The 15,411-nt window shown below is 36.5% G+C and overlaps 1 protein-coding gene across 1 annotated transcript in view; it reads right to left on the minus strand.

Moving 5' to 3' along the window:
* LOC121415675 (structural maintenance of chromosomes protein 5-like) overlaps window positions 1-14,611 on the minus strand; it is a 35,440-nt gene extending 20,829 nt beyond the window's left edge. Inside the window, exons 1-10 of the mRNA XM_041608978.1 lie at window positions 14,420-14,611; window positions 11,717-11,858; window positions 10,665-10,883; window positions 10,084-10,146; window positions 8,900-9,112; window positions 7,924-8,085; window positions 4,085-4,218; window positions 1,608-1,683; window positions 1,085-1,202; window positions 49-203 (exon numbers count right to left, since the gene is read on the minus strand). Coding sequence (XP_041464912.1) covers window positions 49-203; window positions 1,085-1,202; window positions 1,608-1,683; window positions 4,085-4,218; window positions 7,924-8,085; window positions 8,900-9,112; window positions 10,084-10,146; window positions 10,665-10,883; window positions 11,717-11,858; window positions 14,420-14,535 — 1,398 coding nt within the window. The 5' untranslated portion in view covers window positions 14,536-14,611. The remainder of the gene's footprint in view (window positions 1-48; window positions 204-1,084; window positions 1,203-1,607; window positions 1,684-4,084; window positions 4,219-7,923; window positions 8,086-8,899; window positions 9,113-10,083; window positions 10,147-10,664; window positions 10,884-11,716; window positions 11,859-14,419) is intronic.
* Window positions 14,612-15,411: the final 800 nt, after the last annotated feature.

The raw sequence follows: 15,411 nt of genomic DNA on the forward strand, positions 1-15,411 counted from the left end.
AGAAAATTCCCAGGCTGATTAGTGGCCCCGTAATAAAAGAGAACCTACCACCAGAGCAATGGGTTCGTGAATAGTCTTCTTGAACTTGTCAGGATTGGAACGTAGCCAGAGAACTGCGTTGTAGGTATCGGGTGACTTGCCTTGAAGGGTGCGTAGTCTCTGATCACGTAGATCGTTCAACTTCTTTAGGCGGTCCTGATAGCCTAGATAAATGTTTCAGTATCATAGCAATAGACCAGTTCATAGTTGCTTCATGGGCAATTTCGGTCAAATTACGATAGGCAGATTTCAAAGCAAGATATTATGTAAGCATGCCTTACATACCAGGATTAAGAAATTGAAAAGACCTGGGGTGGTATTCTGTAACTCTGTCATAACTTTTCTCATAAATTTTGTCATTTCTCTACGAGATGTGACACCGCTATGATTGTCACAAATCGGTATTCTGAACATTGTCTTTTCCCTTGTCATATCTCTCAAAGTTCCCGCCCATCTTTTCGGAAACAAACCAATCAAAATCATCGTTAGTTCCCAGTGGGAGCCCTTCTAGCCAATAGGAAGGCCCCGTGACAGGTATAGGGCGTATCCCCAATACAGCTGTGGGCATCGCGCAATACGCGAATATTGATGAGCTTAATTACAAAGAGAGACAGGGAGCAGTGAAGGATTTCAGGAGAATTAAAAAAAGAAGGAAAACAGAGAAAAAAAGGAATTTATATGTAGGGCCTAACTAATTGTAGCATGAAAAAAATAATTTTGAAAATTGTCATGGATGAATGAAACTAATACTACAATCTAATCTATATAATATAATTATTATGATTATGATCATGAGATTACATACTAAACATCAGATACTGCAACATATGGAGTGAAAAAAATCACTCTCATTCAAACTGTCAGAGAACAATGTAGAAAAAAAATCTTCTTAAATTAAGTTTAAACTCAGCACAATAATAGTATCAAATATTGGGGAAAAAAAATAACGAAACTGCTACGTCCTCGTTTTTATTCAAAGCTTTTCAAATTTTTCTGAGGTGACCAAATGGCATCCATGTTTAAGACAGTATTCCCCCATAATCACCTTTGATTTCTCTCTTTAAAGCTTTTCTTTCATCTCCTATCGTGCTGCATTGTTTCTCTATGGTTGTCTTCTCTTCAGAAACCCTGTTGATCTCGGCAAGATTTTCATCCAGTTGGGGCTAGTAAAAACCAGAGAAAACGTCAATAAAGTTAAAGATGGAATCTCTCTGAGTATGAAACATAATTTGTATTTCTTTATTTTACTTTAGTTGGACAGCATGTTACTGAGAAAGCACTACCTATAAAGATCCAGTTGGTTTATGATCAATGCACAAAAAAGAGAAATGATATTGAATGTCTTTTTGCCGAAAAATAATTTATAGATTTAAAGTGTTTATTTTTTGGCATCACATATAAGACAATGCCTCATTTGTCAGGTAAAATGATGAAGAAGAAAAGCTATCTAATAATTTTCATTACACTGCATGAGTTCAGATTGAAATGTGGACCTGCATCTGGTTTGCAATCAATCACATGTTCATTGTAATGTCCCATTGTATTTGTGAAAGATATCCCAGACTCACTTTGATATTTTCATCTGGTTCAAGATGTTCCAATTCCCTCTGAAATCCTGATACCTGCTCTTTCCAGTCATGAATTCTACAACAAAATCAACAAACAAATGCTCAAAACTAGAGAAAATTATGTATCCAAAAATGGATATACCTAGAAATATTGGATATTTAACCCTAAAAAGACTGGGCTATTTTGGAGGCTAGAAAAAATGGGGGGGGGGGCCTTTTGGGCCCCCCTAAGATCTTGGCCGTTGGTCTTCCGATCGCAACCAAATTTGGCACACACATCCTTTATCATGTCCTCTAAAAGGAAACATAGTCAAAATACTGATATTCATTGTATTTTTTAATATATGCATAATTAATTATGCGAATATGCAAACTTTTATAAAAAAATTGAATTTTTCATACTTTGGTACCTATTGCGGTCCATAAATTCCCGTTTCAAGGTTTTCAGCTGTAAGAAGAGGTTGTTTATCATGGAATTGTGTTATTTCGCGCTTGAATTATTAGATATGCTTATGCAAATTAGTAATTACTAAATATGCAAATAAGTACTCTGCACGCATTATGTAGAGAAATACAACATTTGGCATGTTTTATTGCATTACACTCTCTTGCAATGAGCCAAAGCAATCTTGGAAGATAAACAAGTGATGTGTTACATGTACACTAGCTGGTGAAAACAAAGCATAAGAGATATCACATAATTTATGCAAATTATATTCAAAATTAATTATGTGAATATGCAAATTTTTATCAAAAAATTGAATTATTCATATTTTGGTACTTATTGCGGTCCATAAATTCCTGTTTCAAGGTTTTCAGCTGTAAGAAGAGGTTGTTTATCATGGAATTGTGTTGTTTCATGCTTGAATTATTAGATATGCTTATGCAAATTAGTAATTACTAAATATGCAAATAAGTACTCCGCATGCATTATGTAGAGAAATACAATAATTGGCATGTTTTATTGCATTACTTTTCTTATGTTTTTCTTTGATTTTAATTTCTTATGTATTTCTTTATTTTGCATTTCTTATGTATTTCTTTATTTTTTTATGCAATGTTTTTCATTATTTTCATATCCTAGAACTGCTACTTGAATTCACAAGTGACATAATATAGAAAGAAACAAATAAAAATGTAGTTAGAAAACAATGTGTATAACATTCATTCAAATACCATACACTTTACACACAAACGAATACAAATTTCAATTTCTTACGTGACATGTGATACGAAAATGTTACGTAACTCCGCAACCGCGGCATGGGGGTATACAAATTTGGTATCAAAAGTTGCGCAAAACTCAAGAGAAAAAAGTCATGAAATGGCGGCGCGAACGCTTCATGCTCAAAAAAGTTATCGCGATTTATGTACAGGGGGGGCCTATCAAAAAAGCCCCCCCCCCCAGTCTTTTTAGGGTTAACATTTATTTTTTTTTTCATCTAGTAAAACTATATTCTACAAAGAGGACTGTACTCAACAGAAGAAGACACTTTGAAGAATGAGTTTATTGAAAAGCACCTGATCTGGGTTCACTGATGACTAGTTGATTATCAGCCATCTATAAAGATGTAAGTAACTCTTTCTTCCACTGGCCCCAGAAAATGATGGGGAAAGGCATTACAGAAATTAGTATTATAGTTATAATAATTCATGAGATTTGTATAGTGCATTTTCCATCTTAATTAGATGCTCAAGACACTTCAGAGCAGAACAATTACAAATATAATACAAGTCTGAACAATATGTCTATCAAATAGCACTCTTAAACAGGTATGTTTTCAGGTTACCCTTGAAGGTGGTCACTGAAGTCTGGGTCTTCAAACTGTGGAAGAAAATTCCACAGTTTAGGCATGAGCAAAGGCTCATTCCCCGCATGATTGTTTTAGCAACTGGAATTTGTAAGAGATTTGATGAGGATCGTAAGGTTCTTGAGGGTTGGTAATTATGCATCAAAGAGTTATTGTAACTAGGGGAAGTTCCACTGACTTCATGAAAAATCAAAAGAAGGATTTTAAAGACTATGCATTCCTTCAGGGGCAACCAGTGAAGAGTTTTCAGATTAAGCAAAATACTTAGTCTCTAGCAGAGGTGCCAACTTTCGACAATTAGAAGTAGGGAGTATTCGCAAATGACATCAAATTATGAGCGAGTAGCGTACTTCTCGAGCATGGAGTGCTCAGCCCTCTTGGCTGGATCCTGGAAACTCTAGGTGGCTCAATGCTCTCTGCTGCAATCTGAGCCTTATGTCGCAGTAGTTCACAAGTTTATAAAATAAAATGGTTCCCACTACTTTTAACATGAACATTATAAAATATATGCATTTTTACACGATTTAAAGAAAAATCCATGGAATCGGGAGGGTTGGCATCTTTGCTCAGAGGGGGATGAAACATAGACACCCATCACCCACAACACAAGCCTGAGAAGTCAGCTGATGATCCATTGACCCTTGAATTTACTTTAAGAATTCTTACGATTTAAGTCTTTTCTGTTCCTGTGTCCTCTTGTCTCTGAGTTCCTCGTGGAATTCTGCAATTTGGCCTGTTTGTTCTCCAATCTCATCTCTCTTACTCTTTATCAGTTTCTCCTGCTCACTGATACCTTGTGACTGCAGAAGAATGAAATACAACATAATCAAAGTCAGTCAGTCATCCACGCTTTAAATCCGGTTTAGTCCGAACGACAGGGTTGGCCGTGTTCACCTTGCACACAAAGAGATCACCCTCATCCCCTCCCTCCACTTTACTTTCTTTCGTTTGCATCCTCCTCCCTCCAACCAACTCTCCTACTGTACACCACTTGTTTCTTCGATGATTTATTCGGTCGTCCCCTACCCCTAACCCTCTGACCAGCTGCCTCAAACTTAAGCGCCCTTTTCAAAACATGATCAATACTCTTCCTCAACAACAAGGGTTGTATGGTATCCAAGCAAACTACAGCGCTGTTCTGCCCCCAATATACCAAACTAAAATATCAAAACATTTCAGGGAAGTTATCAAATAAAGTAATATATTTTTATGTACAATGTAGCATGTGGAGAATTCAAAGCAATTAAATTCTTAAAACTGCATTTAAAGCACAGCAAGCTTGATAAGTTTTATAGTTTTATTTGTAGATTTTACAAAACAAAAATTTATGGGTTTTTTTACATATCAGGTAAATCTTTCTTGCGATGTAATATTGAAAAGTCAAAAGGTTTTTACTGACAAAGCAGAATATTGTTTTAACTATCACAAGGATTATGAAATTCTGCATGCAGATGGTCATTTTCAAACGTGAGTGACACGACAATCGGAGAGGTTTAAGGGCTCATATCTTCAAACTTAAAGGTTATGAATCAATCATGACTACTATATTATATACAATGTAGGACTGGCATGGGCCACTGCGAGTTTGATTTGAATTCAACAATCCGTTTAGTAGATATGATTAAAAAACGGTGCGTGAGTGACACAACAAATTTTGGACATGGGTTTCTGACCACTAACTCATATGGTTGGATTCGTGCCCAAGTAGTTGTCATGGAGTACTGTGAGTACCAGTAAATGGACATAAATAGTGTACCTATCTAACACATATAGTCAAAATCAAACAAACCTCTATGGAAAATGGTACCCTCCTATATACCGTGAGTGACACGACATCCAAAACGTGAGTGACACGACAAGTGCAAAAATATAACATTTATCTCAACATTGAAAGTATTTTTTGCATGATCTAGAAGAGTAAAATACCATTAACCAAAAAACCAGCTTAATTACATAATAACTGCTTTCTTTACAATTCATAATATGTCATCCTGATGTTTTATTCTTAGTTTATGGTCATATTTGCCCATCAACTCACATTCCCTATACCATACCACATTTTCACACTAGGGCTTCTACCACTCTCCTCTTTAGAGGAGGAGGGGGCACTTGAAGGAGGTGTTATGAGGTCTTGGCATTGACATCAACTCAAACATTCTTTTTGTGGCCTGATATCATTCAAAACTTTAACTCTTTCTCCCTAACTGTATATGAAAGTTTACAGGTTCATACAATTCAGCATCCACAACAGATGGAATAATTTTTCCTTGTAAGAAAGGTATTCTCAATAGTCACTAACATCATCTGGCATGGTCTGGTAGCCAATGTCATGTATGACTCCTTTTTCTTGAAATATTGGATTACAATATTATCCTCCTTTAATATTTTAGGCATTGTCCAAATAAGACATGGCAGTTTCAATGTCTTTTTTGGTACCAAACCCCAATCAAGTTGCTGCACACTTCAGATGGACTATCAGCAAATCCTTGAGAAACTTGGGAATTCATCTCAACAAGCATAGGTTTTCTCCTGAACACTGCTTGTATGTGGACCCTCCCAAGGCAGTACATGTAGGCACTGTACCAAAATTCAGAGCTATGCTTTTAGCTGGAATCTTGTAAGCGCCTTTTCATTGCTAATTATTTGATCATACATGTATACCATACCACGGGAATCCAGGGAAAGCCACAAGGTGAAAGACACAGTCAGTACCTGATTCTTGCAGTCTGCTACTATTACATAACAACTACAAGTCATTAGCCTTTCCTTTTCTAAGCCCTTGGATGTCACACTAAAATCCAATTCAGCATCCCAACCAGGCTCCCTTTATACCTCAATAGCTTTTTCCCCTCAAGGTCCTGCTCTGTTATTATCAGGGTACCCCCCCCCAAAAAAAAAAGTGATTTACTGGTACATGCAAGCAGCAACCCATCCAAAGTTGCTTAAATCAAAATGCGGTCTCGGTTGGGACTTGTTGGGACCTACATGAACATGCATCATTTTGTTGTAATGAATATGTGTAAATGCAAATCTGCTCTGAACACACATCGGTCTGCTTACGGTAGTTTGCTGTTCAGACCCTACATGTAGTTAATCACTAGCGGTATGAATGGTGGCCGAACAAATAATGATTTTGAACTTGACATGTAGCTGCTTCAAGCACTAAAATGTTCTATCAAATCTCAGTACATTCTCACCTAAAATGTTTGTTTTCTTGCAAATTTGTTTATGTCATGTCATGGAGTACAAGCTTTATGGCAAATGAAAAGGTTGATTTAAGCAATCAGAAGGAAAAGAAAAATATTTTCTTTTCCGAATTTGAAAAAAGTGTTCATGGTGATCTCTTATATCTCATGTACACTAATTTACCACTAAATTTCTGCAAATTTCAAAAAAGAATCCCTGACTTTTCTAAAATTCTATGAGTATAACAAAGAAATAACATTGCTCAAAAGAAAGGTGAACTTTCTGCTCATTTCTGTAAATGGAGACAGAGAATGTTCGAGTAATACCTAGGTATGACTTGAAACATCACCATCAACAATCCTTTATGCATTGTAAATATGTCCATTGCTAAAGTATAGTGGTTTTTCTCTTGATACATTCATAATTTTGTGTTGATTGATTATGTTGTTATAATCTTAATCACAGTACATTCACCAAAATATGAATTAGGATCCGAGTCTTCACACCAATGGAAAATTGTCAGGATTTTTTAAACCAAGGCAACCACGGAGAGGAGAGAAAATAGATGAACTCAATGTCAAATTCAATATTTCCATAAAAAGGAGTAAAATTAGGAAGATGGAGGAATTAGCGTAAAATAGGCCTAAATGATTTTAGGAACAACATTTTGACTGTATCCCTGGTAAAACACTTCAAAAATTACTGGATGTCCTTTTTTATGCACAATATAATACCGTGAGTGACACGACATTTCGTGAGTGACACGACACAACTTTAACAGTTAATTTTAGCTTTACCTTAACACATTGGACCAAGTTACTTTATATACAATAAGGTACAGATAAACTGTATTTGCTCCAGTAATGGGATAAATTAATTTTCAGAATACACAGCTCTAGAAAACTTTTTGCATTTAAAACGTGAGTGACACGACAACCAGTTTTGAAAACTTCGAAACCCAATTTTTTTCAGAAAAACACTTCACAGAATTTTTTTTTGCTATTTAGGAGTTAGATGCAATACACAGCTTGTATCTTGCCAACAAATGTGCTTCTAATACAAATTTTATATTGTGATAGGCAATATGTGAATTTTAATGCAAAAATCAACATTTTGTAACATTTAATTTCCCTTGCATAAAATTCACTGTATCTCAAGACATAATTAATACTTTTATGTAAATGAAATGGAAAAATATACTTTGAGATGTCTAGTTTAAAAAAACATTGATGCCTAATGATTTCTAGCAAGTTTTAATTTTCACCCCCATGTCCACTTTTGTTTGAAAATGACCAGATGACAGCAAGTAGCATACTTACCAGATTTTTCTTCTGCTGGTCGAGCTGCTTGCATGCTTTCACAGCTGCTTGTAGTTCTTTTTCTAGAGGATCAGCTCGACGTTTCCTTTGCGTAAGTCCCTCCTCGGCTTTCTTCTTCTCCTCTCTCACTTTCATGAAGAGAACCCGCTTGTCATCATATTGCTAGATTTAAAACATATTCAAATTGTCAGTTGTCGTAACCATCTAAATTATTAGTTTGAACAAAATCCATTGTATGACTATTATCACAATATGTGAGCAGCTAACACCATTGATAAACATGCAAGATGTACAGATTGTACAGAACCAAACATGTTATTCATTGTCTTATCATAATTATCGCAGGAAATTTCAATTATCTGTGGGATGATGAAAAGAAATTTAGGATTGAGCATGCCCCAGTTTCTTATCTGTTCCTTTTGCCATGTAAACCTTCCATAATGTTCTCCAAAGCTGCCTCAAGGGGCGGTCACACCTACATGTTTTAGTCAGTGCATGCTAACATAGCTGTGGCAAGCTGTTTTATCAATTGATACTATTTCTTGAAAAAGAAATAGACAATTATTGACATACAAAAAATTGATTTAGTCATATCAAGAATTAAATTTCTCAACGTGAAGCATTGGATTTCTTGATATGCAAACCAAGAAATCTGTTTCATCTTCTCGACACATTTCTTTATTCCTGTTAACGGGAAAGTATGTCAGTTGGAGAAGATTTTTGTTTATTTTGTGATTATACTGCATACTATACAACATTCAATAAAACAACTTCTGAAAAAAACCCCTCTAATTTCTCGATATTGGATTCCCCGATGTCAAGAATCTGATTTCGCGATGTCAAGAATTGCGTTCCTGAAGAACTAAATGCTTGATCAATAAACAGGATTAAATGATAAAGCGGCTTGCCATAGATACTTCGGCATACAATCACTAAAGCATGTGACAGCCATTCAATAGCACATAGATCAGCTCACCATCCAGACTCTCTTCTTCTCTAACGTCTCAATGGTCTCCAATGTCTTCTGTCTTTCCTGAAAACGCTGGACGTCCTTCTCAACACGCTCATTCTGCTGCTTCAGCTTCTCAAGATGGTCAGACTTGTCTTTCAACTGTTGTTCTAGGTCTTTCTCAGTGGTGCGGCAGTCCTTCAGGGTCTGATGGTTGTCATACAGCTCTTGCGAACCGATCTATTCATATAAAGATCAAGTGTAAAAGGTTTCGCACAATGCACAGTGAATGCTTGAATATGGAAACATGGCAATTTCTTAGACATATTTTTTCCTAGCAAATATACTTGATTGATAAAATATTTTACATATTTACAATAAATATACCCCCTGCGTTAGCAGACAAGTACTAGGTGTACATTGAACAATGCAAATATAAGAGTGCAAGAAAGTTTTGACAGATTTCTGAAACTTGCAAAACTACACTGTAGACCTTGTGTTGGGTAATGATTTAGATTTCATTAATGAACAAGAGGGGTATATTTTCAGAAAGATAACAGAGGGCTCAGATAAGTTAGGTTGTTAGATGCGTGTAGTATTTTCTTATAGCTTTGATCAAGGGCCAATAACCCAATGACATCATCAGCTTTATACAAGAACCACTGGATTCTAAATAGGCAACACTGAGAATTCAACAAGTACAAGAAAACCTGATACAGAGGGAATTCCTAAGTTTCCACGAGTGGAGAGCGTTGCAATGAAAATAACCAATCCGATTTCAAATTATTAATGTGGACAGTTACCATGATTTTCCAAACCAAATATAAGCAAGAACGTCTTCAGATGCATGATATGTAAATATACTCAATTTTTAATAGCACATGGGGATAAAAATTAGAGTTAAGCTCAATAGTGATAAGAAATTGGAGCAATTACCCATGTAGCAACAATATATACTCCAAAAGAGAAAAAAGCAATACCATTCATCACCTAGCCTCTTGACTAGGCCTCCTATCTCAGCTTATTTTTAGTGGCTGAGATGACACTATCTGGTGATAAAGTGTAAGAGACTGGGTAAATGCATGATTAAGTAACTTCAGTGACTGAGATTGCCAGGGTTTGACAAAGAGTCTCCATTCAGTTACCTGGCATCCATTTTTTTGTCTAAACGCTACCCCCACCCCGAAGTAAGACATCTTGAATAAACTTACAGACTCTTCTGTACGTTCCAGTAGCTCTATATTATTCATCTGTGAGAACTCAACAACTTTCTCCTGGAGAGAAAAGAGATAAAACAATTTGACCATTACTGTTTTCACTACAAAAAAGAGGGTGACATTATAGTATATCTCACACCATGCATAATACAATTTTATAGTAAATGAAGTAGGGTCAATCTATTTTGTACTCTGAAAATGTAAATTGTTCATCACAAATGGAAGTTTGATTACCATGAAAAAAAAACAAATACAGTAAGAAAACCCAATTGTTCACCCACCACTTTTTCAGATGTTCACACTAAAACTCCTAATCGACTTTGGTCGTATAGTGTTGGGTCTTCACATTTACTCCAAGTTTGACAAGTGTCCAGTTTTAATTTTGATTTTAAATCGCAAAATAAAAATTATTTAATGGTATTAACTTCCTGGACATTAATTCTAAGCCCATCTACACATACCATTAGAATTGCCAGTCAAGAAAAGTGAAGGTGCATGCATGAACACGTTTTTCAAAATAAATATTTCAATCATTTTTTTGGAGTCACACATACAAAAAACATAACTCAACGCACCTGGGGTAGAAATTGACAAAGGTTGGTGATCTGAATATTCCGTTCACGAACAAACTGCGTCACTTCCTTGCTCTTTATTGGTAGGTTGTTCTTGGTAAAAACCGAGCGGTTTCCATTTTTCTGAATCTCTCGTCTGATAACGTGGTTACGACCCTTAGAGTTGTACAGCTCTATCTCAATTTCTGCCCTGTTGGTTCCTCTCTTCACAAACTCACCAAGCTGCAATAACAAGATATTTGAAGTAATACAAATCAAGCCAACATTAACTGTGTTGAAGAAGACATAACCAAAAGAAGGTGTTTCTTATTCATAATGAAGTAAATATTATTACCTGAGCTCCAACACTGGCATTTACTGTTTAATATTGCAGTAAGATTATAAAAATTCAAAAATTGCTCTTCAAATAATATATTTTGGCTTTGTTAAGTACCCGGTAATCTCACCTCGGGGTTCCCACTGAACACAGCATGGATTTATCGATAGGAAGGAGGAAACATTAAGCTGCCTTTCAGAGATGACCTGAAGTCATCATCCATTTCTTATCAACATCCATGGTTTCTTGCTTAAATACCGTAAAAAGGCATCAGCCACCAACCTCAGCAGTGGGTGGTCAGCGGCATTTCTTTTACTGTCATATTACTGATTACACTATACTGGCTCTTCATGTAAAATCAGAGGTGTGGGTAATCAAAAAAAGAGAGAGCAAAAAATTGATAAAATATTGAAAAGAGCAGAAATTGAAAGAGCTCTCACACGTTTGCAAAGAGGGAGAGCTAAAATAAATTGAAAATCCCAAGTTGCTCAATCAAACTAAAACTGCATCCCTCAAAATAAAATCAATGTAAATGACAGGCGTTTGTTTGCACAGTTTTGCAGTTTTTTAGGCTCTGAAGCGCATAATGCAAGTGCCGCTTCCATGTCGGAATTGAATCATCTAAACAAAGAAAAACCAAGTTTTAGATGTAATGTTACTTCTTTTTGGATCCCCCAACCAACTCAATGTCCATACACAGCTTGGACAAAGACCCACCAAGCCTGGAAACAAAACTCACATCCTTGGCTCTGCCGAGAAGATTAGTGTTGCCGTTGAGACCGAGGCACATGGCACACACTATGGTGGATTTGCCAGTACCATTAGGACCCATGATCATGTTCAAATGGGGACCTGGATACACCTCACAGCAGTCATAGGTCCTATAGAAAAAACAAAATGAGAACAAGATTTCTTACTTTATCTGTCACCAAATTGAGATGTTCTTGTTGCCACTCATAATCACCAAACAGCCATTTTAAACAGCTAGAAGAGCTTTAATATGAAAGTCCTATTCTTACTATTCTAGGCAGGGTTGCAAAAAATGTGCTATAAATAAAGAATTCTGTGGTTTTGTTCCGAGTTCGCAAACTTTCTCATAAATTTAGGATTGTCTTCAAAATGACAAATAAAAAAAAACACAGCAAGGAAAAACTAAACTGCACTGAATTTGCACAGAAGTCAGTCAATTGCAGGCTACCGGATTGCCTTCATTCGGCAGGGGGCCCGAACATAATGCGAGAGCGAATGACTGCTAGATATACATGAAACCTTGTCCTCTGTTACTTAGGAATCTCTGTGTGTAGTGAAATAAGGCCAAGGTTGGCAATGTTTGGCTTATTTTTTCTCTCGTTCGTTCGTGCTTTTTTTTACACTATCAGTTTCCACTTGTTCACTGCAACCACCCTGCCTGCGAGGAATCTACATGTACAGGTAGATCTATGCAGTATACAACACAACATAAAAAAAAATCATTAAAAATATCACTTTTATTAAACCCAAAATATTTTTTTCTATAGTTGCAATTCATTTTTCATTCGTAAGTTGGGGATCATTTTTGTATTCACCAGAGCGCTAAAAATTTGAATAATGGGGCATATTTACCGAGGGCCCTCTATTGGCGGAAAATAGAATTACAAGAAAATTGTCATTTTACAATCTCTTGTTTATAATTTAGAAAAAGTTAATGAAAAGAATTCAATTCACTCTTAAGAGACAAGCTATATGATGAATAGTTGTAAAGAAACTGATAGTGTCATAAAAATTAAGCATTTGTCCCCAAGAACAAGGAAAAAATAGCCAATCATTGCCAATCTTATTTTACCACACAGGGAGTAGTAACAGAGAACAAGGTTAGACCTAACCGTGTTCACTGAATGAGTGAGTGGTCAGTTTCAATTAGTTTTTCAAACCAGATCTTTGATTTATTATACAATCTTTGTTTTTTCCTACACATTCCCCTGTGTGTTCTTGTGAACCATGGTAAATTTTGTCTATTAGAAGCCAACTTTACTGGTACATGGTCCTTCATTACGGATTTCAGCTCTTTTTCCAGCTTATCCCATTTATCCTGCCTTGAGCAGTTCATTAAACTTTCCCTGTACTGCTTACTAAACTGGTTTATTCTTTCTTTAATTTTTTCCTTTTCACTTTTCTATCTTTGGAAAATTTCTTGTTTAGGTTTACAATTTCTTCTTATTGTAATATTGATACTTTTCTACTATATCATGATCACTAAGCCCTGCGATGGCATTTATATCCTGGACAACAGCAATGTTATTTGAAAAGAAGAGGTCTAAATTCTAATAATTATTTTCCCTTGTTGGGCTATTTACTAATTGTTCTAAGACATTGCTAATTATAACATCTTATAATAATATAGACAGCTGGCAGCCGTCTGTTTCGAGGAGTTTGTTAACATTAACAGGAAAAAAACAGTGACTTACTTCGGCTGTGGTGCAACTTCACTTCCCTGTTTTATCCGAACTTAATACATAAACATAGGGCCATTGAGTCCCCCGTACAGATCGAGCTAGAACTTCAGTCTCTGTATTTGGTGAGTGGAGCCAACGGAATTCAGCAGAACAACCAACAAAACAGAGACCTAAGCATTTGGTCTACATCTAATAATACTTCAGCAGTTGGGTGCATCTTTTGAGGCTGAACCTGTTTGCGAGCCAGAGCTCCTTGGCCTGGGTTAATTCCAGTTAAACTATAACTAGATTTGGGCCTAACTTACACCACTTCAATTTTTGGAGTGGCATCCCTGCCTAGATTCTACACAAAATGTCAGATTTTACGATTTTTAGGTAGGAAATTAACAACCTTTGGGCTTGGCTTGCCTTTATGCACATTCTGGAATGAAATATTTTGCTGAAGTATTCTTCAAAGCATTGTCTTTCAGCTGGGCATGACAAAAATTACAAATTTGAAATTGCCCAAAATGACTTTTGGCGCACTTTTGTTTCGCCCCATCCCACAGACCAACCACGTGGACCTGTGCGCCGGAGCGAGCGCGAGCGGGCTGCCAAGCCGCTATAGCCTTAGTCCAGATTGGACCTTGTTGTTTGGAAGTGCCCTTTCCCAAAAGCTAACATAGAGGGCACATGTCTCCCAATCTCTAATCAGCGACAATCCACTCATCTCTTGGTGGGGAGCGAAGATGAGTGGATTGTCGCTGATTAGAGATTGGGAGACATGTGCCCTCTATGTTAGCTTTTGGGAAAGGGCACTTCCAAACAACAAGGTCCAATCTGGACTACTATAGCCTTGGCCACAGCACAGATTGGGCATAGAGCTAATAGCTCTATGGATTGGGCAAGCAAATGAAGCATGCACCGCACCGCGCACCGTACCTGTACCGAGTGTGATGGCATGATCCCGCGAGTGACCCAATGCGATGGCTATGGCATGCTACCGCCTAAATTTCGCCAGCGATACTCACACAAAATTCTTCATTTTAATCCGAATAATCGACCCCTCCATATATCCTTCCTTTCCGTAATCCCGGGACAGGATCTTCCGGGATAGTTCTTGTTTTTTGGACCTGGAAGAGGCCATTGCATTTTCTTAGATTCCCAAATACGAAATCTATTTCGCGCTGTTGATAATTCACTTTCTATATGGAAAGCCAAATGCTACTCAAATTTATTACATACCCTTTCTCTTTTTGCCTTTTACATAAGAAAAGAAAAGATCATAAAGGTAAAATCGATTAACAAAAAATACAAATTCCCTTTATATGTTGCATTAATTCATCATAATATACTCTGGATAGAATAATTTATGGTTATCTATACTTGTGTAACCAATGACCACAAACTGCTTTCCATAGAACCAATAGGGGCCTACAACTCTGTGCCTATTCTATTTTCAATCTTCAATTTTTATTTTCGATCAAAGATCATTCATATAGATACTCTGATCGAAAATGCCCCCCCCCCACCAAAAAATATTGTTGTGTAATATTTCAATCTATCCAAAAAAAATGGATTTTCATTTTGATAAAGCCAATCCTCGTTTGCATTGCTCGCTCAGAACTTTAAAAAATTCCCTTCCAAGAGTTGTTGCACTTTTAAAAATAAAAGTTTTTCCATCCAAAATAATGCATAGTTATAGAAATTAGATACAAATTAACGAACGTACATTGTTAGGCCTTTTACATTAACAAAATCAGCGATTGCAAGATGGACTTAAGATAGCCCTGTAGACCATAATATTTTTTTTGGGGGGGGGAATGGGGAGTCCACTGTATTTATTGTAAAGTATGGATCCCAATATTCCTATACGCAATGTGTCCCCTCGCAACTGAGATTACTAGATATATCTGAATGAAAATCGAGGTACGGGGTTGAGGTGGTTCAGAAAAAAAAAAGAATCTCGATATACGGACTTGCAGTCAGCAGGCATGGTCCCAATCAAAAGAGCGGCTTCCAA

This window comes from Lytechinus variegatus, chromosome 5 (assembly GCF_018143015.1).
Source record: "Lytechinus variegatus isolate NC3 chromosome 5, Lvar_3.0, whole genome shotgun sequence".
NCBI classification, from domain to species: domain Eukaryota; kingdom Metazoa; phylum Echinodermata; class Echinoidea; order Temnopleuroida; family Toxopneustidae; genus Lytechinus; species Lytechinus variegatus.